The 27643-nt window shown below is 43.7% G+C and overlaps 3 protein-coding genes across 4 annotated transcripts; 1 reads left to right on the plus strand and 2 right to left on the minus strand.

Moving 5' to 3' along the window:
* The first annotated feature begins 4626 nt into the window (after positions 1 to 4626).
* On the plus strand, positions 4627 to 12300 carry LOC109484138 (cationic amino acid transporter 4-like). The gene is made up of 14 exons (XM_019787358.1): positions 4627 to 4741; positions 5394 to 5608; positions 5809 to 5956; positions 6271 to 6415; positions 6638 to 6761; positions 7153 to 7300; positions 7774 to 7984; positions 8211 to 8358; positions 8678 to 8838; positions 9272 to 9522; positions 10117 to 10235; positions 10582 to 10690; positions 11093 to 11236; positions 11684 to 12300. Exons 2-14 carry the CDS (start codon positions 5429 to 5431, stop codon positions 11929 to 11931), a joined length of 2136 nt encoding a protein of 711 aa, XP_019642917.1. The 5' UTR covers positions 4627 to 4741; positions 5394 to 5428; the 3' UTR covers positions 11932 to 12300.
* Positions 12301 to 15550: 3250 nt separating this feature from the next.
* On the minus strand, positions 15551 to 21003 carry LOC109484155 (N(G),N(G)-dimethylarginine dimethylaminohydrolase 1-like). 2 transcript variants are annotated; one of them, XM_019787381.1, is made up of 6 exons: positions 20884 to 21003; positions 19458 to 19928; positions 18646 to 18745; positions 17969 to 18165; positions 17263 to 17391; positions 15551 to 16389 (listed from the first exon to the last, which is right to left on the minus strand). In XM_019787381.1, the coding sequence occupies exons 2-6, from the start codon at positions 19887 to 19889 to the stop codon at positions 16288 to 16290; spliced, it is 960 nt and encodes a 319-aa protein (XP_019642940.1). In that variant the 5' UTR covers positions 19890 to 19928; positions 20884 to 21003; the 3' UTR covers positions 15551 to 16287. The 2 variants fall into 2 exon arrangements, with proteins under 2 accessions (XP_019642940.1, XP_019642941.1); XM_019787382.1 differs by lacking the exon at positions 20884 to 21003 and adding an exon at positions 20026 to 20144.
* A 147-nt stretch (positions 21004 to 21150) lies between these two features.
* LOC109484168 (cytochrome P450 2U1-like) lies at positions 21151 to 26381 on the minus strand. The gene is made up of 7 exons (XM_019787397.1): positions 25997 to 26381; positions 25658 to 25800; positions 25151 to 25361; positions 24413 to 24696; positions 24013 to 24201; positions 22380 to 22515; positions 21151 to 21944 (listed from the first exon to the last, which is right to left on the minus strand). Exons 1-7 carry the CDS (start codon positions 26379 to 26381, stop codon positions 21766 to 21768), a joined length of 1527 nt encoding a protein of 508 aa, XP_019642956.1. The 3' UTR covers positions 21151 to 21765.
* Between the last annotated feature and the right edge of the window lie 1262 nt (positions 26382 to 27643).

Consider the following 27643-nt stretch of genomic DNA (forward strand, 5'->3'; position numbering starts at 1 on the left):
GAGTCTCGCATAGATAGGTGAACATTTTGATTTGATTCTACACATTTAAAAAGTCATTGTATCCTGGATTCACTTCGTTCTTCTCTTTCCTTCGTCAGAGATAATTGGTAACATTGCCTCCGACCTAGCCTCTACCAGGCATCGGAAGCGGCTGGAAAAACTAGAAATAAGCAATAAGCCAAATAGTCAGATACATGTAACATACCAGGGGAGTTGGTTTGAGAGCGGAAAATTAAGGGACCAAGTCCCCCGGCATGTTACCTGTCTAGCTGACCGATTTCTACTCTTTCCAGCCGTTTTCCGAAGCCAGGTAGAGGGTACCTCCGACCGACGTCCCCACCCTAGTCAACGCATACTACTACCCCCCCCCCCATCCCCCCAGACAACCGCGTTGGAAAGGCCCGTGATGTCTCCGTGAGACGGATGAGCTCTGCCCGGCCCGGCAGGTTCCCCTGGCCCCGTGTTTGTCACACTTCTCCACGCTCCGCGGTGTTCGGGAGACACCTTTGTTCCCCGGCCCGGTTCCCACATCGCGAGGCGCTGACTCCCGATTAGCCCCGACTCGGCTGGAAACACGACAAACCGTCGGGAGGCGGACGCCATTGTCGCGGCTCACGTTTGATGTGGTCGGCGGGCACAAAGACGCGGGCTTGCGGAAACCGAAGGGTCGCCTTTCCCTTCAGTCTTGGACGGTGCGGACAAAACCGCCACGCCGGGTCGGGCAATGGCAGCCGCAGCGTGCCATTCTGATCCCCGCACAACGCTCCCTCGCGCGGCCTTTTGATGCTATTCTGCCGAATTTCCTCGGTATTTTGGCGGTGAAAGTGTACCCCTTAACCACCCATGGTGCATCGCGACCCAGGTCACCCCAGCCAGCTTCTCATGCCCTCGTTACTGGAAAGAGATCTCTATTTACCCCAGAAACGACACCAATATGCCACGGGACGGCTGGAAACAAGGGCAATATAGATACCCCTGCCAGACTGGGAAAATCGAATTCGTCACCGCAAAACTGGTAAAAAAAGCTTCTTTTCTCTCCCAGTTTGTTTCATCTTGCTCCCACTGACCCTGAAAAAACTTTGAAGTCTTGGTAGAACGATAGGATCTTTAGTCCACTGAAAAAGAGTAACGATTTTCACGACGGTCTGGAAGGCAACAAAAAGTCGACGGAATAGAGTCATATTTTAGGAATCCGGAAAACTGAATCCGTCATGGCGAATGCTTCACGCACGAGCTTCGGAGTTCCGTATTTTGTTTCAGACGACCCTGGGACAGCTCGGGACACCTTTGATGTCTGGTATCTCCAAATGGTCTTTCTTCCTACCAGCCGAGGGTTGATTATAAAGAGGATTCTCGCGCGTACACACGCACAGACACACACACAACACACACACACACACACACACACACACACACACACACACACACACACACACACACACACACACACACACACACACACACACAGACACACACACACACACACACACACAGACACACACAACACACACACACACACACACATTTCGCCATAACTAAGATACTATCACCGAAATAGCACAACAATTCAACAACATATTGAAATATCCGGCTTGATGAGATTTACACATTCTTGTCATTTTCCACCTTCATCCTCTCCAGTTTACCCCCTACATGTTCGGTCAGTAGTAACATCGCCCAGTCCTGGGTAATGTCGCTGTGTGGGTGGACGGAGAGTGACGAGTGAAGATGACCGGTTTTCTTCCTTATCGTCAGACTAATAGAGATCAAGATTACGTCGTTTTTAAAGAATGTAACACGCCTTTAAACCGGATCAAAAAAGATAAGGAAAACGGCGTAGGAAAAAAAAAGCAGAGTTAGATGAGAAAAGATGGAAAAAGTTTTAAAAACATGTTTATTCTAACTGACTATTTCATAAAATCAAACAAGAACAGCCCTTAAATAAAGCATTCTGATAACCTCTTGATATAGTTCTCATGTAGAGAAAGGGCCTTTAATACGTTTGTTTCCTCTGTGAAAATGACCAGTGTTTTTGTTTTCGTTCCACTTGTAAGGATTGTTCACAGGTGGCTTTGAGCAGGATGCAAAGTACCTCATTTCAGACCACAAAATCACAAACACCAGTTGTTCGGGACCATGGATGGGATACCACAGATGACAGGCATAGCGCACTGCAACTCCAAGGTCGCTCTTAATGACGAAACGGGCTGCAAGGGTTCGAGCACAGTCGATCCTTGGTCTGTGATAGTCCCAAATTCTGTTTAGTAGCTGATTAGAAATGTGCAACATAATATGCTTTTTGTTCTTTTTTCCCAGGTGTGTTGCAATGCACCACATTTTCGCACGAGGCGCACATATGTACTTCAAACGTCAACCAGAGTCTTATTGGCTTTGCCTGAAAAGAATTTCGTTCCACACAGACCAAAAATATGTTGCCGGGACTGTTGTTTTCAATTTCCAGTAAACAATTTTCCCAAATAGTACACCTCTGGTGTGTCCTTCATTTGCCAATTTTCATATAGATTTTGCTACTTGATTTCTCCTCTTTGTGTTTTTTATGTTTTCTTTATGATATTTTCTACCTCATTACAGTCCTAATTAATACCTATCTCCAGAATTAAGTATTTGTCATCTACTGCGAAACGGTTCGTCTCATTTAAAGGAATATTTCAATGGTGGCATTTATCGGAAAATTATATCTGTTCAATGTACACATAACTAAGTGCAAGGTCAAAACGCAATGTCATATGGGGATAATAATCGTTTAGTCAAGAAACTGAAGACATAAAACAAGTATTGATTGAATGAAGAGGTCGTTAGTGATAATCTTTAAGCAGAAGGCTTCGGCTACCGTTCTGCCAATTTGATACTGTCTCGCCAATTTGATACTGTCTCGCCAATTTGATACTGTCTTGCCAATTTGATACTGTCTTGCCAATTTGATACTGTCTTGCCAATTTGATACTGTCTTGCCAATTTGATACTGTCTTGCCAATTTGATACTGTCTTGTAGCCACTAAAAGATCTGCTTGGAGATTTGTCAGCAGTGCATCCCTGTTAGTGTGAGAACGCCGTGTCCTTGGCACGCATGTGCAGCATACCTGTGTCCAGCCGACCGAACATGGCGGTCTGGTTTCCCCGGGGGACTCTGGGAACGGGAGCTCGGTATGCTGTTATCCCCTGGGAACGGGCGTTCGGTATGCTATTTTCCCGCCAAACTTACCAAATTTGAAGCCAACATCTTGGGAGGTGCATGCACAGGTAAAGGGGCGGTTTGGTACGTTATACGACAAAGCTTACGACAAAGAAACAAATCGTACGACAATGTACGATGTAAAGACGCACAGAAAGTAATCCTACACCTGCTTGGGGCTTAGCACACTCAGCTTGCACGTGATTTTGTGTGGGTATTGTATCCAGAACCGTGCACATCTAGTTCTATGTCTGAATGGATTAGAGTTTAGATCAGGCACGGTTATGGATAATTTACACTCTCCACAGAACGTAGTTTTGCTCCAGGCACGGTTTTGAATATGTGTAGACTATATCCAGAACCGTGCCTGAGCATGTTTCTGGATAAAGTCACGGTTCTGGATTACGCATGGACCATCCAGAACCGTGCTTGATGATGGTTCTGGATGATGCACTGTTCTGGATAAAGTTCTGGATAAAGACTTGTGAACACGGCTGGCCAGGGAGAGAGGTGTGCGTGTGTTCCTCGCCTGTCATCGCACGGCCGCCCATCTGAAGATGGAAACACTTGGCTCGGGGAACCCTGGTCGCCCTCGGGCCGGCCCGACAGGCCCACACACGCCGAGGAAGTGCCGCGGCCTTCCCGCATTCTCCGCATTACTCAGGGTCCTCAACCCTTCCAAGAGGATGTTGCGTCAACACGGGAAACAGAAAGACATGTTTGTGGTGATAGAGTGGAGGGGGGGGGGGGAGAGTGTACTTAGAGTGTATACTTCGAGAAGATACTTGAAGGCCAAGGAAAGATGGTAACATTTGTTGACATGACTGACACATGTAACTTCTAAAAGGGACAGTGAAAACACGCTAGGTTATTTTCTTCAACAAGACTTTGCTTGGAACAAGCTAGCTCGTACGCACGCATGCAATTCTGCAAGGCCGCGAAAAGTTCAAACGTAACCACTAACATCTCGAGATAGGAATGCGACAAGATGAAAAATGATCGGAAAAGTGAAGTTATCATTTAAGATCTGAATGCGTGGATGGCCATGTTCTCCTTCACACGCACAGCCTTGAGACCCTGTCTGTCTTTATATGACTACAATTTATATATACACAAGATACATTTCTTCAACTATCAAAGACTAATCTTCGAGCAGTTCTTCCGGGGCAAGTGGGTACTGTTGACCAGTTGGCCCCTGTAGGCTGGTCAGTAGTGTCGCCTTAAGCTTACCCCGGAGAAATCTGATCGGAGATTAATTAAAGACACCAAGTTTTGATGGTTTGAAGCTTTGAAGCTTAGGTTTTGTACAACGGTTACGAACCGCTAGATGTCGCTGCATTTTAGTGTGAACTTTAGTGCGAAGGCGCCTTAAATGACCCGAAAGTTGTAAAACCGGTCGTACTACTTTCTGAACTCTGACCTGTAATCGCGCTTGCGCAATATCGTAGCCGAAGTGTAACCTGTCCACTCCAGAGGGGATCACAGAAATGTCGACAAAATTTTCCTGGACGATGTAAGAAATTAAGGACAGGACACCAAAAGATATCGGTAAGAAACGTTTATGCTTTGATTTCTTTCTAATTAGGTGGTTGTACCAATAACAAAATGACCAAACGAACAGACACGAACCATGTACCAGCTTTCTTTTACGTACGTGTATGCGTAATACATATGTATAGATTTTTTATGACTTTAAATGATATTAATTGTATCTTTGTTATACATACTTTGTCTGACTGATATCATTGGTTACTCACTTTCATCATTACATCCCCTGTGTTTCGAATAAATCAATGAGTATAGGCGGGCTACCTATCTGAAATTAAAACCTGCTAGGTTTTACATTTAGAAATGCTCAGTGCATTGAGACTTCGAGACCGGATTTTATGATCCATTGCTTCGTATTCAACATGTTTAACAACCCACTGTCGTGTTCATTTTCATCCACAGAGTTATATATAGACACATTCGTTTCTTATCATACATTTGCTAAGAACAGAGAATAGTTTACCAAAGCGTTACGAGACTTCGTGTTATTTGCGCTGGGAAACAGACGTTGCCATTCAGTCAAATAAAATATGCCGAATAGTTTTCTTATGTATCCGTCCTGGCGGTAAGTTGGCATATATAAAGTCAGAAATAGCAAAGCTCAATGTTTATCTGGCTGTGTGGCTAACGGCAACACATTTGCCCCTTGCAGCGCCATCTAGCATAAATCCACCAAACCGCAGCAGCATGGCGGACGAGACCATAGCCCCCAGACGAGGCTCTGCGCCCCGCGGCGTGAGCCTGATGTGCAGCACGCTCTGCACCAAGCTGATCCGGACCAAGAGTCTGGGACTGGACGCGCTGTCCACCCCGCTCAAACGGTGCCTGTCCACTCTAGAACTGACCCTGCTGTCCATTGGCGCCATGGTGGGTGAAAATCATCGTTTTCTGACAATAGACTGTTCCTGGTCTCACGCGTCGAACCCCTGTTTTATTATTTCAGAATAGGTGTTCAAAATAGGGGGGTCTCATCATTTGATGTTATTTGAAAAGACCCCGCCCCTGTTCTATTTCGAACACCTATTTTTTTTCGTGAGAAACGTGATTCCACATTCTTCCTGCCCTAGATCGGAGCGGGTCTGTACGTCCTGACGGGTACAGTAGCGCACGAGATGTGCGGCCCCGCCGTCACGGTGTCCTTCCTCATCGCCGGCATCGCCTCGCTCTTCTCAGCGCTGTCGTACGCAGAGTTCGGCGCCAGGATTCCCAGGGCAGGTGGGTTTCGAAGAACCTGATTGGTGCTTTGACTGGCCATATTTGGTAAATGATGACGGAGGTTCTGCTAACATGTACATGGGAATAGAGCAGTTCGCGTTCGTGATTGGTTAGGACCTAGACGTCGGCGTAAATGATTGGTGCATTAATCGTGATATACATATATGGTCAATGATGACGCAGGTTCTCCTTATGTGTACACCTACGTCACGGTGGGTGAGCTATTCGCGTTCGTGGTTGGCTGGGACCTGGTGATGGAGAACATGATTGGTGCTTCAATAATTGATAACCATATATGGTTGATGATGACGCAGGTTCTGCTTACGTGTATACCTACGTCACGGTGGGTGAGCTATTCGCGTTCGTGGTTGGCTGGGACCTGGTGTTGGAGTACATGATTGGTGCAGCCTCCGTGGCGCGGGCCTGGAGTGGTTACATCGACTACCTGGTGGACAACAGGTAGGAGGATTGCATTTGCCATATATTCTGCCATATATCCACAAATATCTAAGTATATCTACCTTCGCAGAAGGTGTTGGAATCCATTATGTAGCAAGTGGCAGGACAGTGTTGGTTTGTTAAACATTGTGTAGCAAGGCGCAGGACGGGATTGATTACCAAATAGTTTAATAAAAATGGACCTAAAGTACAAAAGAATAACAGGACGTATGTTAACCCCAGGATATCGAACTGGACTGACCAGCACCTGTTGATAACTGACCTGCGGCCGTTCGCGGACAAACCGGACCTGATCGCCTTCGGAGTGGTGCTGGTCATCATGCTGCTGGTCATCCTCGGAGCAAAGGTCACTGGGATTTCTTTTTCTTTGGGTATTACTTGTCCATTGATTTCTATGCGTCTACGTGTACATTTGTGTGCGTATATTTGTGCTTGTGTGTGTGTTTGTTTGTTTGTGTGTGTGTGTATATGTGTCTGTACTTCCTTATGTGTCCGTAGATATTTGAATGCAGTACACTGGCAGGGAGGTAGGGGGCTGTAACAGCAGATTGACAGGAAGGTGACGTTGGAAGTCTGACTGGTAGCTTTTACGCGGGTTATACAAATGATACAAAGTAGGGAGTTATTCTGAATACGGCAATTTCTAGTTCATCATATAAACTGCCCCATCCATAGAGTTGCTATCATTGTAGTATAGCTCTGTGTCTTTAATCACCTTAAGTCTACGTCCTGATCAGGAGTCGTCTACGCTGAACTCGGTGCTGACTGTAGTGAACCTGATGGTGATCCTGTTCATCCTGGTGTCGGGACTGATGCTGTCCGACCTGCACAACTGGACCGACTACGGAGGCTTCATGCCGTTCGGATGGAGGGGGATCATGAACGGTGAGTCACGTGACCTGTGTGACTCATGACTCTCAGGTCTCATCAAGTATACATGTAATATGTGGGTGACCTTAACACAAGCTATGGATAACGAACCCCTTCAGTATGTTTCTTGCTCTGCTACTTTAAACACACGACCTGTGGGGTCGGGTGGCGTAGCGGCAGAGTGCGCGACTCGGAACCAAGAGGTCCCGGGTTCGAGTCCTGACATGCCACCGATCTTGTGCCCTTGGGAAAGACACTTTACACGACTTTCCTTACTTCGCTCAGGTGAAAATGAGTATTGTATTGTCCCGTGTTGGTGGCGGCATTAATATAAGTTGAAAAAAACTTGAGTGTGCCACAATGTTTTGAGATTACATGTTGGAATATACATAAACACACACACACACACACACACAAACACACACACAAACACACATAATCCAGGTCAATGATACATCTGCTTTGTAAATGTTGCCTTCCCACTCCAGGCGCGGCCTCGGCGTTTTTCGGGTACGTGGGGTTCGACGTGGTGGGGAACTTGGCGGAGGAAGCACGTGACCCCGCGCGGAGCATCCCGGTCGCCATCTGTATCTCGGTGATTCTCACGATAGTTGCGTACGTGGGCGTGTCCGCGGTTCTCACCCTCATGGTGCCCTGGACAGCCGTCAACCCCAGGTCCGCCCTGGCCTCAGCCTTCAGGTCAGCAAAATGTCTGAACTTTCATGAAAGAATTGTTTGAGTTCGTTCAATCGTTTCCATAACTACATCGCCAATATCTCTAGGTTTGTCAGTTTGTTGTAAAATGAAGCAATCGATAGTTTTGTTGATATGCTAACAAATCATGTTAGACATATGCAAAGCAATAGTGACATATCTATTTACCCCTTTGGAATAAGACGAACAAACTTTTCTTCTTCCTCTTCAGTTTAAGAGGTTGGGGCTGGGCGGGCAGTATCGTGGCTGTAGGCGCCATGTGTGCGATGACGGCCGCCCTGCTTGCGTCACTGTTCGCGCTGCCCCGCTCCGTGTACGCACTGGCGTCAGACGGGCTCTTCTACCATCCCTTCTCAAAGGTAGGTACCCTTTAACCCGGTTTCTACCCGTAAAAGTAGTTGGTACGTTCCAAGCAAAGATGACCGACACATGACGTCAGAAACCAACATGGCGCCGCTCATTGACCCAAGGGTAAAACAGAATAGGTTTTTCCTGTCGTTTGGTTTCTGTTGTGATATACGTTGTTTACACGGGTTTATATGAAGGCCATCGTTCTATCCATTCCAAGATGGCAGACCCATTACCCATGACGCTCACTGACCCAAGGGTAAAACAGAAAGAGTTTTTTGCTGCCATCCTTCAAGCTATTGAAATATAATGTATTCCTCACCACTCCAGGTTAGCGCTAGGACCCATGTACCGGTGCTCGCCACAGTCGTTTTCGGATTTTTGACCGCCCTCATCGCCCTGCTGTTCAACATCCAGTCGCTGGTGGAGTTCCTGTCGATAGGAACGCTCCTAGCGTACACCATTGTAGCTGCAAGTGTCATCGTCACAAGGTCAGTGTCGGGTCCACCTGTGCAATCTTAACTTCCCTGAGAGAGTTTATGCTTCATCCTGTTTTGTGTGATTATTGTTTGCGTACAGAAGAACTAGAAGTAAATGAATGGAATTTGATTAGGTTTGTTGCTCACGGGAAAGTGAATTTTACCTTCTGGGTACGGAAGTAATGTTTTAGTTGGATGGGTTTGTGCCTAATTGCTTCGATTGCAAAATGCGGGTTGGAGGTGCTGATTTGATAGGAAAGTGAAGCGACCCTGCACGTGCAGAGGAATTCAGTTCAGGAAGCGGTGCAACCCCCTCCACAGTTCCAATACGTGCAGATGCAAATCGATATCCCAAGTACTTCCCGGAGAGAAGTCTGAAATCTCTGATTTCTTGTTTTATTTTAAAGACTTTATGGTTGACAGTTTTTTTTTTAAATTCTCACAGGTACCAGTCGCACTTCCCTCACGAGCTGGCCGGGCTGGACCTGATCCCGCCGTGGTTCGAGCAGGGGGAGGAGCAGCTGAGGGAGGAGGCGGTCCGGAGGAGGCGGGAGCAGCCCGGGGTGCTGAAGCAGGCGTACACCTTCCTCCCGCTGCTCCGGGGCGCCGAGCCGGGACAGGCCGTCAGTACTGCCGTACTCATCATGGCCATCTTTGAGGTCGGACTGGCGATGCTAGTCATGTACGGATTTAACGGTGAGTCGGATGAGGCCATAGAAAAATATGTTGTGCATTGTTTTTTTTTTTTAATTCCAACATGTAATCACCAGACGTGGTGACGGCACACTCAAGTTTTGTCAACTTATATTAATGCCGCCACCAACACGGGACAAATACATGACAGGACAATACTCAGTTACACCTGAGCTAAGCGAGGAAAGTCGTGTAAAGTGCCTTTCCCAAGGGCACAAGATCGGTGGCATGTCAGGACTCGAACCCGGGACTCTTGGTTCCGAGTCGCGCACTCTGCCGCTACACCACAAGACCCCACGTGCACACCCCATTGTGCATTGTTGTGCTGCAATGAATCAGAAAAGGCCAGGACACAGGAAATGGGGGTAAACGTAAAGGTGTCAGAATCTGTCTGAGCCGGAATAAGAGGTTGACATATAAGACAAGGATTAATTTTATATGGATGACCCTCAAATCCTGTACAGTATCTGACATAGTCCCGATTAACGAGTATAACATAAGTCTCCTCGGTTGAATTCTAATAAATACCACAAAAACACAAATATTGATGCTACCAAGAAGTCTGAAATGTCCGTTTTCTTGTTGGTTTTGTTACAGCGACCACGTACCGGCAGATCTGGGCTGGTGTGGGAGTGGTGGCGTTTACAGTGGGGCTGGTGCTGACACTGGTGGTCATCAGTCTCCACAAGCAGAACAGGAACATCATGACCTTCAAGGTGAGAAAAATGGCGAATGATATTTCACCAGAGGCTGGATTCAAATCATTAATTGAACCACCTACCCAAGTGCTCACGTACGAACATTCAAAATACATGATTAAGTACCTTCGCTTTTAAACATTGATTTTGCTTTGTTTCTTCTTCTCCTTCTCTAAACAAAGATCTGGACCAGGCGGCTGTCAGCATAGTGACTCGTGCTATGGCGTGTTGGGTTACACCATGTGTTTGAATGAGAATAAACTGAGAACAGTAGTTTGTTAGGCTAGACCATGTGAAGGTTAACGTTATGCATTTTGCTTGGCAAATGTTACATTTCTAGTTCTTCTGTTATATCTTTTGCTAGGTGCCGTTCGTGCCCGTTCTTCCCGCCATTTCCATGTTCCTCAACATCTGCCTGATGGTGTCGCTACGAAGCATCACGTGGATTCGTTTCGCTGTCTGGATGGTGATTGGTGAGTTTGACTGATCACGTGAAGTTCACGTGGTGATTTGTTCTCACCTGAAAAACAGAACGACTTTGATTGGTCAATGGCGTCCAAGCAGTCGCTTGTTGTTGATTTTTAAAAAAAGGCTATACATTCTCCACAAAAAGTATTAAATACTGTTCTAAACTTACCGCACAACTTAAAAACTTATTTTAAGGCAGGTTATTATCAAATATATTAATGCCATATGTCAAAACTGACGTCGATGAAAGTTCGACATCCAGGAAATGAGATACCCAAGGAAACAGTTACTCAAGGAACTGAATAGATTTTTAAAACTTTTCGAAATCTATCCAGTTCCTTGAGCAACTATTTCCTTGTATATGACGTAGAGTACATCTTTAGTAAAGACTATCCTATGACTTGCAGGTTTGCTGGTGTATTTTTCCTACGGGGTCCGGAACAGCCGGGCTTCTCTGCCAGGCTCGGAGCAACAGTCTGATTACGTCATCATGCCGAAACGGAAGGAGGGAATCAGGAGAGCCGAACTGGTTCCGGTCATGCGCAGAAGAGGTAGGAATTGGGTGGGTGAGGGGCTGGATCTATGGGTCTTACATATGCATCTATGTTATGTACGCTTTGAAGCAAGGGAGACAAGCCACACGAAAGCAAGCTTTGCTTTACTGGTTTTCTTTTTGTTGTGAGTCGGTCTAGCATGTTTTTTCGAATACATCATGTATCATGTTTGCATACATACATATATGATGTAACGTTACTCATACTAGCATGAAAGTATGGTCACGTGTCTCTGACGTCACGTTCCAAAAGTAGGGTCCATTCTATGAACAAGGTTGTTGGAATCAGCCGAAAATTTGGGATAGTCCCAGTTCATTCGTGATGGCAGATGAAGTTTAGTCTTTATTTCATATAGTTGCTCATACTAGTTACGTTGAACGCAGCCTAATGTTAGTGGCATTGAATTTGAGTGCTTGTATGTTGATGATAATGCCTTTCATGCAGATTCTAAAAATGGAGAAAAACAAACCGAGGAGTCTGAAAAACTGATTCAAGCAGAGGACTGGGAGATCATAGCCTTCCGTGAGAAGTCACGTGGTCCACCCCACACGGAAATGACGTCACCGGCAGTGGACATCGAAGAGGACGGCGCAACGGATGATGGGAAGAAATCAGACGACAACCTGACAGATACTGAGGAACAGAAGGGAGAAAGCAAAGAAGCAGATAGCAAAGAAAAGAAAATGACATAAAGCTTCATCTTGCTCAGAATGTATTCACGAAATGTAAGAGTGTTAATCGTGTGGGAAAATCCTGCATGGAGCAATTCATCTTTCTGTAACTCTTTATATGTATACGTACAGCACACACGCGCTAAGTTGGAACAGAACAAAAAGCACATTGCATTTAGCATGATATTTTAGTAGTTGGTCCATTGACAATTATTGTAATTTCACTCAGGGCGAGGAACCTGCACCCTTTTAGGTGAATAGATAGTGGAAGAATATAGAGAAATAATCTATGTAAAGCAATGTACAGATGCGAAATGAATAAAGATCCTATTGCAAGCATTATGAAAAGAATTGTCGTGACTGGAGCTAGGGGCCATGTAAACACGAGTACTATGCTTCAAAATTTGCTAGTGAGCAGGACTGTAAATGTCAGCCAATTTATAGCCAATATATAATATAGGTGGTCATCACCATGTATGAGATCGCCGTTGATACCGCGTGTCTCCTCTTGTTTCATAGAGTTTGCCTCGCGTGCGTAGCCCCAATTATGGTGATTGCACCTCAGACATGGACCCTATAATTGACTTCGCACAATTGCCTCAACGCACATGAGTAGGCATCGGTTGTCAGACGATACTTCAGCTGCCTTGTAACGGGATATTTAGGTTGTCACGTTTACAGACGGTCAGGTCTTATTCAGTCTCACTAAAACTCCCACCATGACAACAGAGGGCTTGATGCCGTTCCTCACTGAGGTAAAACGAGAATCTACTGCAAAGTATATGACTCTGTTTTGCGTGTTTGCGTGGACTGCTGCTGTGTATTATTACGTCGGTAATAGACCTAGGACAACGTGGAAATCTCCACCGCCACGAATGGAATCCTTTCCATTCAACGTAAACAATTCTCTGAATGGAGACCATCATATAAACGCAACAGGTACGTGCTTACAGTACTTAAAGTACAAAATGTGTTCTTTTTCAAGACATGTCATGATGATACGCCACGAAATGAAAGATAAAGGAAAATATTGTATATCATGATGTTCATCATTCTTAAAAATGCCAAGGCAATTAATGGAATGGCATGTTTTGAATCGACTGAGGTATTCCGATACAATTGTCCTTAGCATGTTCTTTGCGGTGGAGTTTTGTGCGTTTGTCATCTTCGTGTTTGTTCGTACTCCACAAAGGGAGTATGAACATTTTTTTATACACAAATATGTCAATAATACGAAACCTTATGCAGTTCATTACATACAAAATGTATCTGATGGAATATTTTACCTCATATATTATTAATGCGATTTATTTACGACATATATATCTTGGAGGTCAAACAATGGGATGAAATATACACTTTGAGAAAATAAATTTGGTCACTATGATAAATAGTAGTAAAATTTGGTGAGCTTCTATTGAAAATTTCACATATAGCGTAAAAACGTAATCTCCAAGCAGATCCCTATAGGTGGCAAAAAAAACAGTATCAAATTGGCCAGACAGTATCCATTAGCCAGAGAAGCTCCATTAGCCACCGACGGGGATCAGAACAAAAAAAAAACGACCATATATAAAAAGGTAACGATAATTCCCCACAACCTCTGCTTGGATAGTAGTACAAACGGCCTTTTCCGACTGTACCGCCTGCACAGATACCAGGCGTCTGGCAATCATCGCGCAGGAGAAGAGAATCGCCGTCTTAAAGGAATTTTGCAGGAAGAATCCCGATGTGTTTTCAAGGGTCAGTTTCCTTCGTCTGAAATGCTTTAATTGTTTGGGGATTTTTGTGTGCGTGTGTGCGTGCGCGTGTGTTTGTGTGTGTGTGTGTGTGTGTGTGTGTGTGTGCGTGCGTGTGTGTGTGTGAACAGCATAACCCAAACAGTCATGGGTACAATGTTTGGCAACAACGATTGAATAAAAACAACAAGGGCTAAATAATACTATATAATACCAATAAATAATATACGATTCGTCAGTGATCAAGGTTAGCATCATTTCGCGAACGAACTCTAGTTCGAATATAATTTTTGCCTTTATTTTTTATTTTTAGGGGTTCCAGTCACAAAAGTATCTCAAGAATTTAATCGTTATCGACAAGACTAAAACCATTTACTGCTTTATACCTAAAACTGGATGTACAACAACAAAACTTGTAATGTACAATCTCCAACATGACAAGAATGAAAGGAATGAAGATCACAAACTTGGATGGATTCATGAGCAACGCTTTAAGCTTCTGAACAGCTACAGCAAGAAGGATGCGAGAATGCGTTTGTCAACCTACAACAAATTGATTGTTGTCCGCGACCCATTGGAAAGGTATTTCTCCCCTACTCTAAATTGTTCTTGTGTGTGCGTGTTCATAAATAACGTATGTTTTCCTCATAAGAGTAACTTTAAATGCTTGTAGACAATAAAAAATACTCAATTGTAAATAGAAATACATGGGAATATTATCTAGATGTTAGCTAAGGTTAAGACACCATCATATATTAGATATCATAAGGTGTGTTATATGTCTTGCCTTTAATCCAATGCCGACAATTGTTGTTAATTAAATCTTGTAGGTTTTATACATTATAATATCTATATCTAAGATATATATTTACAATACGCATGAGGTTTTCATCTCCTAATTTTTTCAGGCTGACGTCTGCCTGGTTTGACAAATTTGTCTACAACCCGCGCCGCTTCTCCTATATAAAGAGGTTACAGCGGGAAGTGTGGAAGTCGAACTTTACAGCAACAAACAGGGTGGGAATCTTCGCCGTGTACATTTGAGAAAAAGAAAAGTATAGTAAAAGTTCTGGAGCATAAAAACGTATGGTATGATATTTCCCAATTTAAAAATGCGATTCTAAAAGAGGGTGTTATACATCGTAGATATGGAAAATAGTATGACTATTTAATGCTGGCTATTCAACATGTTCATATGATCAGTGAATAGTTTCATCAGGTTGGTAAGACACTTAGTAAAGAGACTTTTATTCAGCCGACGTTTCGGTGACCGTCTGTCACCTTCCTCAGGGCATTTCTGACTGGTTCACATTGCACTGCAGCACAGGTGTCGCTGCTACAGATGCATTTCCCAAACGTACAATATTTACATGCCTTCACATATGCGTGATCACAGGGAAATGTATCTACAAACGTATCCAACTCCCGTCAGAAATGCTCTGAGGAAGGTGACAGACGGTCACCGAAACGCCAGCTGAATAAAAAGACATGGTTGCGTAGAAAGAGTCTCTGTACTCATGTTCACATGATAATGAAAGTGCTGTTCTCATCGTCTATCTAATATATCTATTTCAGTATGTGTCCAGCAGGAATAGACGAGGATCTGTGGGGGTTACAAGTGGCGACCTACCGCCGATTACCTTCAGGGATTTCATTTGGAGTATTGTCAACAGAAAATTCCCAAATATCCACTGGGAACCGTTCTTCAGGCGATGTGCCCCCTGCCAGGTAGTTTAAACTTCACCAAGAATGTTTTTTTATGTTTATGTTTATTAGAAATCTCCATTTTGGTTATGCATATGGTCATGTGCACGCACACACACGCACACACAAAGTCACGCGCGCGCGAGCACACACACACACACACACATATATACACACAAACACACACACACACACACACACACACACACACACACACACACACACACACACACACACACACACACAAACGACCCTTGTATATCGTAAAGAAGGAAAGTAAACAACCTCAAACACAACTACCTCTCCCGCTGTAGTACAATATGTTCACAATAATACCTAAGTGTACCTTTCTACTCCATTGCAGGTTCAATACGATTTTATTGCTCATACAGACACGCTGCCAGAAGACCTTCTCCTGTTCTTCCACAGGAGCGGTATCGTAGGGAAGGACGGCCTTCTCCCGAGACAGCGCCCCTCACGGGCTAAAGCAAACTTCGGTACCACCTTCCGTGAGGTCCCGACGGAGGACATACGTCGCCTCGGAGAAATCTACAAACCGGATTTTGACATGTTTGGATACTCATTGGACGACGACCTAACGCTAATTAAAAACGAACTTAAACAAAATGTTTGAGTTAAGAAATCACTCAATTTTTTAACTTATGACTGGGGTCCGTTCCGTCTCCAAATGCTTTAGTCGGATAAGGGTTAACCAGTTTCATGTCAATAATACCACGTAATGTTTCAAGTTTATAGTAGGAGGGATTTAGTCTGACCATCAGTATGAATGTATTTGAGTAAGAATTAACAGAGCAACCTATATGCAAATGTAAATATTATGCGTTTGCAAATGCTACCTTTACAAACATTGCAGATGTTACCTTTCTAGTTTTATATTGACCAGTAGTCGAGAATTTTGTGAACATTTCCGTTGTCAGAAGAGAACTGAGCAGCAGGACAGAGCAGCCTGGACTTTCCCCAGCTCGTCCAGAGGCACTTTGACTAGGTTATAGCCTGGAAGGTTCTGCGCAAACACCTAGAAAGACAGCAAAATTATAATGATTTATAATGATTTATAGATAGATGATCATGTTTATTATGATGACATTGAATATGAATTTTACTTGTGACGTGTGTAAGTCAAGTTAAGTTGAATATCATACAACATAAATTATGTGAACCAGGGTTTATTTGCATTATAGACAAGAAAATGCTACAGCAGCCTTCTTTGTTATGATGAGACTTTCAAACTTTGAATAACTTGGGTAGAGAATCTAATCAACGAGATATAATTAGTACAAATGACATTTTGGCATAATCGACGACAAACCACTACGTCTACGGCGAAGGTATGAGATCGTGGAACTCTTGTTTGACTCTTTTTTGTACTCTCCGGCCAACAGCCATGTATAGTCAAAGACAAGAAATGAGATGACCTTTTCTGTGACCTTCTGTGACCCTTTGACCTTCTAACCTTTTTCACCTCTTGTCAGTCTGTGGTTACAGCATTTAACTACCCACGTTCATTCACACTATAATACGAACACACAAGCAAACCCATGTGACATAAACACAGAGCAAACAATACCTCCGTGTACGGATCCGGAGGTAATCAAACATGAGATTATTGTTTTGAATAAACACAAGTAAATCTATTGTATGTTTAAAGTTAAAACTTTTGGTCCAACACAAAAAATTCTCTCACCTAGAGCTTTCGACCAGTCACTCTGGTCTTCCTCAGTAGACTGACCCAGTGAAGCCTGTCACGTGGCCTCTTTGAAGTGTGACGTCACACTGGGTCGAAAGTTCTAGGTGAGAGATTTTTTTTTGTGTTGGACCAAAAGTTTTAATTTTAAACATGTAAGTACCAACACAGATGAACTTTCATGATATAGTAAATGTCTGGTACCTGGCAGTTTGAGCGCCCTTCCTCCCATGAACAGTGTATGAGTGTTCCGTTGACGTAGATACAGTCCACAGCAGAACCGTCTGGCAGCCACAGCGGCTGGTAGGACGATACACCCTTTCTACAGATGACCTGAAATAAACAAAGAGCCATATTTCTTAAGACAAGCTTCTCAAAGCTATTCCTTTGGCCCTTCGCCTCTCTCATACTTTCGCTGCTTTTACTTCTCTGTGGCAGGCGTTAATTTGTTTTTGTTTGGCGGGGGGGGGGGAGGGGGCGCTAATTTGCGATGTTCTGCATGACCACGTTTACCGTACTCGCCCAATACTACAGTGGGGGTCGCTGGAAGACAGGCGAAGAATGTCCAGACTGTGCATGATGTACAAAATGATTAATAAACTGGTGAAAAGAACAAGAAACAGCCGTGCCTTCAAATATCAGAGTTATCAACCAAGAATTGAGGTGTTCAAAAACTCAATTTCCCCAGAACTATCGTAGACTGTAACTCGTTGCCATCAAGCACAGTTGGAGCATCATCACTAGAAAGCTTTAAGCAACTCCCGCAATTAAATGTGCAAAGATTGAGTGTAACAAGTCGTTCGGTGTGATATATCTAGCTGCTGCCGCGCCGCGTGCCTGCGAAGCTGGTGTGTTACGCCGAAGGACGGTTATACCGGCTATACTGATACAGATACAGACAGATACTTACGTCCCATGCCAAACGCCCGGCACTGTTGTCCGCAAGAGCGATGACACCCGGCGCCGCACAGCAGGCAACGCCTTTCAGGTGGAACTCGGGCGGGTACAGAGGGACGGAGTGCACGGGGTACTCTGGGAACGTCTCGGCCAGGATCCTGTGACCAGCCAGGTTGGACTGGGAGGAGTCTCCTACGAAGAATTCTGTACCTGCAATATGTAAATATTACTCGACTTTATGATTCAACAACAGCACAGTTTCCACTATACTTGCCAAAATTATCACAACGTAAACTTGAAAAGTAACTAACACAAAAAATAGAACAACGATGATGATAACAGATCTATGTACAGAGATGCATTATGAAAAACAATTTCTCTTTTTTTAAAGTTTACTACATGTACTTCCAAATGTTTTCCAATGCAAACAATAGTGGACTCAATGGATATTAGTAATACTACAATTTTGAAAATCGAATTCTTTTATAACGCTATATACGATATATATGGGCATGCCACTGGCTGAGTGCTCTCACAGGGCCAGAGACAGGAGAGAGTGGAGGAGGCTGATACTGGATGCCACCATAGTCCCCGACCCTCAGACATGAGGATGGGACTAGGTAAAGGTAAAGGTATACGATATATAAAATGTATATATCAACACAGAGGTATATTCACACAGTTTTTTACCTGTGAAGACGACGTCGCCACCCTCAAGTGTAGCACCCGAACTAGATATCTTGTGAACCTCTAAACCCAAACTTCTCAGGCAGGTCTCAACGCTGGCGAGCTGAAAATAATTAAAAGACTAGAGTTCTAAGATCTCATACCTTCGCCAAATTATACTCTCGTTTCATGAAAGTTCATCTGTGTTGGTAGTTACATGTTTAAAGTTAAAACTTCTCGTTCCTTAATTTTCAGATGAAATATTTCTTATACCACATTGACTTTGTGTTATGGGTGACATCCTCTGAAGACCCCTAAACTAGTGCGCGAGGACGAATAAAAAACATTCCGGTCCAAAATAAAAAAAAAATGCTGCTAAACCACAGGAATACAATGCCGCATAGGACAAGCCGGCACATGATGGCCTTTTGCGGAATTTATGAGTCGGCACTGTGCGTAATTTCTAGAGTCATGGATGCCACCCTCAATTCATAGTTACCGCCGGCTTCTTATTGCTTATTGTCGCTAGCTACGGGTGTTACAATATGGGGTTCCACAAGTAGTTGCTTGGGGCCACAACTGTACAGTAATTGTTGTTAATGTATTTATGTTTTGTAAATGTGTGTCATGTGTGTCTTGAAGGACCACAGGAAGAATAGCTACAATACAATTTGTGTAAGCTAAGTGTGGATCGCAATAAAGTCAAAGTCAAGTCAAGTCAAGCTACGGAGGATGGCACCCAGGGCGTCGGAGGACGTGATCTTTTTTTTTTTTTGTAGAGAGAGAGAGAGCAGGCAAAAATCAATGAACATAAAAGTAAACCAGTGTGGCCTTACCTCTCTTCTTCGGACCATTCCCTCGGGCCTGGTGACCAGCGCTCTGTTACCGACCACCACACAGGTGTCCTCCACGAACGGACAGTCCGGAGTGGACTCGTCCGCCGGTAGGACGGTCACCTCTAGACCCAGGTCCCGCAGGACCCGGATGTACCGGGCGTGCTGTCGGCGAGCTTTGCCAACTTCGACCCATTCGGGGATGTTGTCGTAAGTGTAGTGACCACCATAAAAACCTAAAAACAGCGAGCAGCAGTCTAGTCCGTTCTGTTGTCTCGCTTCAGAGCGATCACGTATGGAGTTGGGAATCCCGCGGACGATGGCCCGAGTGTATGTTGGGTACGTCTCTCTCGATATCGTCGGTTTGGGCGTTGATGTAGGACGACTCACGTTCAACTTGGCTCCTTCGCATTCGGTGCTCCCCGATTGTCCCATCCTTCAACCAACAGACACTAATAGGGCGTAATTTCTGTACTGTAGAAATAGATATAGATTACTAAAAGATGCTGGACAGACACATGGGGAAACATCCGGTCATGTATAGATCTTTAGACCATCCACTAAAACCCACCATAAGGGTCGTACGAACAGACAAGCGGTCTAAACTGGACACCGGCAGTCCTACCTGACCGAAAATACTACTCTATACTCTACTCTAAAGTAGACTACTTGTCGGACAAGTCCAGCTGGGTAGTCTATGCGCCAAATCTTTGTGATACTGTGCTTTATTGTGCGTTTAGATCTTGAGTTCGTTTTTTTTTATTTTTCAAGAAACTCCTACATACTACTAGTATTCCTAAAATTTGTTCCTTTGTCGTAAATATTTCAATTCACGTAAGCTTTAATAAAGTGGATTTTTGTGAACACAGTTTTTACAATGATTTTTTCAACAGGTCAAAGGCCAACCAACGGAAAACGGTTGCTTGTTTTGTATTGATGGTTCCAGTTATTTAGTAGTGCCTAAAAATAAACGAACTCCTCGCGTAGCTTGCTTTGGGGCTATTTCAAATCTCTATAGTATGGAATTATGACTATAATGTTCTAAGAAATGACGACAAATAGCAATATCAGATAGATTTCCTAATTCTTTTTTCTATTGTCGCCCTGAAATTGCATTGCAATTCTGAATTTGACGCAAGCATGTTGTAACCTGTAAAGTATTTGTCATATAGAAGGTTCTGGTTGGACTCCACTACCCTGCACTCCGCTGGTGTGTTACGCCGAAGGATGGTTATACCGGCTATACAGGTACAGCAGCTGGTGTCACAGTGTTACTCGAATTGAAGGGTGGTTATACCGGCTATACAGATACACATACAGATACCTAATGTTTTTGAAAGGCGTTCATAAGACATTAATGACTGGGTCCTAATTTGTAATCCTAACGTTTAAGTTTTTAAACCATGACAAGTAGCAAAAACAAACTAACCTGTAGGGTGATTTCTTGTCCGGACTAAAGTAGACTACTTGTCGGACAAGTCGAGCTGAGTAGTCTATGCGCCAAGTCCTGAGTGATATTTTGGTGACAAACTCGCTTCCCAAGTTTTCCATCCCCAGAATGCATCGCGAAAACGGGTCTAAACCTCATTTGTATAGGACAGGAAGGCATCGGAATGATCCTGTTGATGTCAAACAGCTTGTTTTTCAGTGCGTTTTGACGTCTTGGAGCATTTTATGCTCAACGTTAACTAAATTACTATGGATTGAATCTGACAACAACTAGAGAATATTTTTTTGCAAGGAACTCGTACTACTTCTAAAATCTAACTTCGTTCAACAGGTCAAAGGCCAGCCATTACAAAACATTGATATATGGTTACTGTAATGAAATGTTACTTAAGATAATTTCGCTATACGCTTCGATACAATCTGTCGGGTTTTACTTTACCTGTCACTTGTTTTATTGCCGTTAGTGCCATCGGTATAAAGGTGGTATTAAGGTGAATAAAGTTCAAAGTTCAAGTCAAAATTTTACCAGTTTTTAAATCAAAGAAAATGCAAATGTTCTGAGCAAACTAATTAATAAACAAAGCTCAACAGGATAAACAAATGGTGAAGCTAACAACCATTAGACTAAGTGTGCAATAGAAACCTGTAAAACTGTTTGGAAAGTAACATGGTATGGATACTAGTATGTTTCATGTAGTCATACTTTTTCCTTTCCTATCACCTCATCTTTCCTTTACACATAGTAACATACTATACATGGCTGCAACTAGAATCCGATTTGCTTGTTATTAGCAACATAGTCATCATATAATCCAGTAACACATCAGATAAGTAATTTATTGCACATCTAGCCAAAAAGAAGCTAACGCGGCATGGCACACAGCTTAGACAGATGAGGTCTCAGTGTCAGTCCAAGAACGCCGTCAGTGGTTGGAGGAGGAGCGCCCTCTGGCGTCTTGAAGCTGAAGGACTGCAGCAGGGTGGAGAAGAACAGGAAAATCTCCATCCTGGCCAGCTGTTCCCCAAGACAGACGCCTCGGCCTGGAAAAAAACAACGAGTTGTAACACCATACGAAGTCGAATGCTGAGTTGTAAGACCGGCCTACGTCGTATTATTCGGTGGTTATAGCAACTGACAAGGCTTTATCACACCATTCACCGAGAAAGGGCGGGCCATTAACGCTATTATCATATCATAGTAGCCTATCAAAACTTACACAGTAAAGAGTGACACATTCCTGTATAACACATACAAACTTAAATAGTTCCATATGGAGTCACCTGAGGTCACTGGGGAGGGTGTGTTCTATTTGGATCATTGGCAGGGAACAGGTGTTCCTATAGGAGTCACCTGAGGTCATTGGAACATAAGTGGAATGGAGCCTTCTGATTGGTCAACGTCACCCGGCTATATGATAAAAGTGTGTAATCATTACTGCATCCACAATAATAACATAGTATGAGACTTATAACTACCTCCTGAAAAAGGCATGAAGGACTCAGGCTTGTTAATGACGTTTCCTTCCGAGTCCAGAAACCTTCCGGGGTCAAACCGGTCCGGATCAGGCCAGTAGGCGGGGTCCATGTGGAGGGAGTACAGGTTCGGTAGTATCTGGATAAAAAAAAAATATACACTCATTGCAGACATAAAATTTTAAGAAAATTTAAGTTAATTCTCTATCCATACGTAGGTAGCTCAAATGATGATTGACATAATTAGATGGCAGTTTTTGCAAAATCAGTATCTAATTCTCATAATGAACTAGAGGTCGGAGATCTCATGTCTTCGTCAGAGGTACATCGTTCTAGAGAAATTAACATGCGTATTCTTCACTCTTTTTAATAATCAATTTGGTCTAAAGAACAAAAGAATCTCTGTACTATTTTTATGGTACAGAACACCCTAAAACGGTTTGCCGCAGATTATGTACTTCTACAGTTAGTATATTCCAAATCTAGGCATCTCATTTTTCGGCCCTTCGTGTTTTTATTGCGCGCTTGCCTTAAATTTAAGGTAATTAGATTTAAGGTCTCCAGTGGACGTCATCCATAGCAATTACTTGGTGTGGCCGTAGAAAATAACCTGACATATGTCCAACCTATCCTCCCCCTGCTGAAGTTATAGTACAATCCCTCAATGTAACGTCATTTGATCCCATCCCATTATGGGGTTCCCCGGCTATATCCAGCTGTCGGCTGTCTCCAAGCAGATGTAGGTGGGGGATTTCTAAACACAAAAGGTCCTATTACGGGGACATAACGACCTCCACGACTCTCATCTTTGAACTCAATCTTGGAGACCACCACAGTAACATGCCTATCAAATTTCATTAACTTCCATCCACACATACAAAAGTTATCCTGCTCACAAGAAAAATTAACAAAATGACCCCTGTAGTCACAACGAAACGCCCCACGAAGCTCAGTAACGAACTTAACCTTGGTCCCGACAATAGTAAGCACCACACCAAGAATTATAATCAACATTTTACAAATACTTGAGTTATCTTGCTAACAAGCCACAGACACAAAAGGTGCACTAACGTGACGCACGGACCCCCCACGAAGCTGAAACTTGTACTTCACTTCGGCCTCAACAGCGGTAATCTGCCTGCCAAAAATCATGGACGTCGAATTATGCCTTCCAGAGTTATAACGCAAAATCCGCAGTTCCCCACACTCCGGCGAGACAATTTCATAGTCCTTCTGACGAAGACAATGAAGAAATTCTATAAATCTGTGATGCTAGAACTATTTAAGATAGTGACACATGAGATTAAGAATGAGAGAAACATTCGCAGATATCAATCATGTAAATGAAGACCAGATTTGCATAATTAATAAAAATGCTATAACTCTATAGTTGTGACTGCCGGGAATTTCATATTTGGAAGTTAGTTAAAGGTAAACACCATTAAACATAGCTTATTCAAATTTGGACCTTATTTACATAATTTATGAGGAAATGCTTTAATGGTCTGCTTTCTTGAGATATGACTGGCAATCCTGGGGGTTAAAATCATTTGGCGAAACTCGGAGATAACGGAACTGTAGTTCTTGAATGAAACGTTGGAAAAAGAATGTTTGACATTACGATAGGTAGAGATACCTGGGTTCCCTTGGGGATGTTGTACCCCTGAACTTCGACCATCTCAGAAGTGGCATGGGGAACCGCGAGGGGTATGATGGGCCGGAGCCTCATGACCTCCAGCAGACAGGCGTTCACGTAGGGCAGCTGGGAACGGTGGGACAGGGTGGGCAGACTCTCACCAACAACGGCATCAAGCTCCTGCTGCACTTTTTAAACAGGTACATTGTATTGAACTGTGAGTTTATTAGAATCCACATGAGAGACCTATTAAGGTATCCTAGAGTACATGTAGAAGTCACAAAAATATTTTGCAGCCAATAGGGATTGCATAGGAAAATATATGCAGTTTTAAGGATAGATTTTATGTGATCTCTGCCAGGCTCTTGGTCTGACATAAGGTAAATGTACTGACAAGTACCTTTTTCTGGATGTCCGGGTTCAAAGTAAGGTAGAGCAGACTCCACATCAGCGTGTTGGCGGTTGTCTCTATTCCCCCAAAGAAGAGGTCTTGACCCACATACATGATGTTCTCCTCCGTCAGACCCTCCACCTTCTCCTGCTTCTCAACCTCCAGCAGGCAGAAGTCGATGAAATCTCGCGTGTTCTCGCGATCCAGGTTCTCGCGATGACGAGATATCTCCTCTTTTAACGCATTTTGGACTTTGCAGACCTCTTCCAACGCCTTGGTGCCTGATCTATTCACTGTAAAATACCAGAGGGTGACACAAAAGTTACACAACGCACGGTTACACAAATAAAAACTGAAAATTTGGTGGTGACAAAATAGCTCAACAAATAGCCCCTCATACATATAACCTTCCAATCCGACAGAAGATATTTACGTTATCATTGAAGTAAATGTTTTGACTGGTTACAATCAAGTTTAATGGACTCTGACTTCCAATCCAAATTCTGACCTCTCTGTTTTGACCATGGTATGGCTAGGACTTTGATTTTAGGACTATGGCTATATTTTGACGCATTCGACCTTGTGTTTTTACGTGTATTGTAGATTGTTCTGCTTTGTTTGACTGAATGTAACGATGCGATGTCTTGTAATATGCTGGGTCCCCTCGGAAAACAGCGATAGAAAACTGTACAGACCAGCCGTCTTGAGATTAAATAAATGAATGAAATATCCCAGTGTTATACCTACCTACGGGAACAAACCGTAGAAAGGGGAAGACACCGATGATCTGCCCAGCCCCAGCTTCAGCCGTGGCCGTGACGACCGCCTCTGCCAGCTCCCGGAACGTCTCGTCCTGGTAGTCGTACCGCTTCCCCATTAGCATAGCACAGATGACGTTTGCAACCGCCACAGTGATGTCATGAGCAATGTCAAAGGGCTCTCCACCGTATTCTGCAATCTAAATAGAATTCGGTTTTCATCAAAATGTCCGGATAGAAGCGGTCTCAGTTAATTCGTCAATAGTATTATGATCCTACCTATCACAGACCGCATCCCATTTTCAGAGGAGTAATTATCAAAATGATTTCTCATACGGGTACAAATTTCATCACGTATTGCAGAATACAAGAAACAATGTTCAAAAGTGAACAAAAAGTTTTATAATAAAACCTATCAACATAATGCTAATGATAATGCTTGCAATGCTATCGCACAGATAACCTGGCACTAAATATTTAATACGTTGTACCTTACCCTGTTGCGGAGACAGCTCGCCTCCTCTCGGATTTTCTCCTCAATGCTGCCAGTTCCGACTTTCATACCCAGGTTCTTCAGGAGGGCGGTGGCGAACCTCTTTCTCTGTCTGAACTCGGTCCCCCAGCTGACAGAAGCTATGTCTGCAGAAACAAATGTTTTCAACATGTGATTCAATAAGATTCATATCGCATCTTGTATATACATGCAGTAGGTAGGTCACTAGACCAGAAGGACATATTTTGCAGACAAGACTATTGGAGAAGTATCAATGACCGTTCTAGTGTATGGCTCAACTTTGGTGGCAAAAAAACAACAGTAGAAACAATAGAAGTTTACCTTTTCCGAAACCAAGCATAGCATCAAACAGGTACATTGGGGGCCTGGAGGCGAACAGCTCGGACCTGTCCACGAGCGCGTCCTTGACGGCAGCGTAGCCGTTCAGAACCACCACATCTTCCATCCCCATCCTGACGGTGAAAACGTCCCCGTACTGCCGCCTCCACGCCGTCAGCTTGAGGTGAGGCGCTCGGCCCAAGGCGAGGAGGTGCCCGAGAATAGGCACACGTCCTGCCGGGTACGGAGGAAGGTTTCTGCGGGGCTTCAAGAGAAAACATGCCAGGGTAAAGGCCGTACAGAAGACGAGAAAAGACTGCAGAGTCAGCCCAGAGATCTGCAAAATCTCCCAGACGGACTCAGTTATCCAGCCGACGATTGTGGCCATGTTTGTAAAGAATGCAAACGACATTTGTGCGCGTGCGCCATAGCCTTTTCGCGTGTGGCCTTGAGAGGTCGTCCAACAAGAAGTATTAAGCCCGTGTTATATATATACTTCTATGTGTATGACCTTGAGGGGTCAAACTTTACCATAGACCTTTGTTCCTCTCGTGATATAAACAAAGGAGACTGAATGAACACACTGAAACAACACAATATTTTAGGTGAGACTCTTTTAGCTAGACTTTTCACAAGTTTGAACTAAGCAAAATATTGAATGTCATAAAGTTAAGCAGCGAGATGAAGATTTTTTTGCCAGAACCCGTGAAATCAATCCCTGGGAGCATTGTGACTTTCCATCCTTACATCTGCTTGACTTGTTCAACGTGCAGCGCGACCCCAGATAGTAGGGTTACGTAACGAACAAGGTTCAAGTAAACACTTATGCCGTTATGAAGCCCTTGTTCTTAACAAATCAAACTCGGGAAAGGGGGATATTTCTCTGATAAGTTAGTAGACTTCAACAAGAAAAATTTGAGAGGTCTTTACGGCGCATCTAGAGTTAAAATACCTGTAGGAGAATCGAGAACAAGAAATTAAAGTTTGTTTTTAACATCTCCTGGATAAAATCTGGTATCCATCTGATGACTGAAACCATTTTATTTTCAGTTCACTGTTAAATTTGTTCTCTGCACCTTTTTCAATACTTTTACCCCGTCACTGCCCCCCCCCTCCCAACCCCATAACCCGGGATTTACCGTTTGGTTAGCCTGGTGGAGGCCAACAAAAGTCAACATGACCGTTCAACGTCCCACAGTTTGAACAAGTACAATGTCCCTTCATGCCGCGGGCAATTAGTAGCCGTGTTTACTCTTGCTGAAAGCGCACGTGTTCGATTCATGACTCGATTTTCGCTCTTAAAGTTACAGAGAGAAGAAAGATGAATATAAAGACTACTGGGCAACCTCGCTAAATAACTCGCAAGCATCAATGCATTTGGCTTTATTTAATAACCTTCATACGACTAAATTTCTGAGACCTCCATCATCGCAGATTGTTTACTTGTACATTTGTCGTTATGTTACCCCACTATCGGGGGGGGGGTCACTGCAGTATTGAAGCAGATGTTAGGGTGAAAAGTCACAACGCTTTCTAGGATTGTGCCGAGGTCAAGTTGTAGGAAAAAATGTGCAAACTCTACAAGAGAAATCATCTTGATCTTGCTTCTTTGTTCCATTTATGACTTCCAATTCTATGCTTTGTGATTAT

Source organism: Branchiostoma belcheri, unplaced genomic scaffold, assembly GCF_001625305.1.
Source record: "Branchiostoma belcheri isolate BF01 breed outbred unplaced genomic scaffold, Haploidv18h27 scaffold69, whole genome shotgun sequence".
NCBI classification, from domain to species: domain Eukaryota; kingdom Metazoa; phylum Chordata; class Leptocardii; order Amphioxiformes; family Branchiostomatidae; genus Branchiostoma; species Branchiostoma belcheri.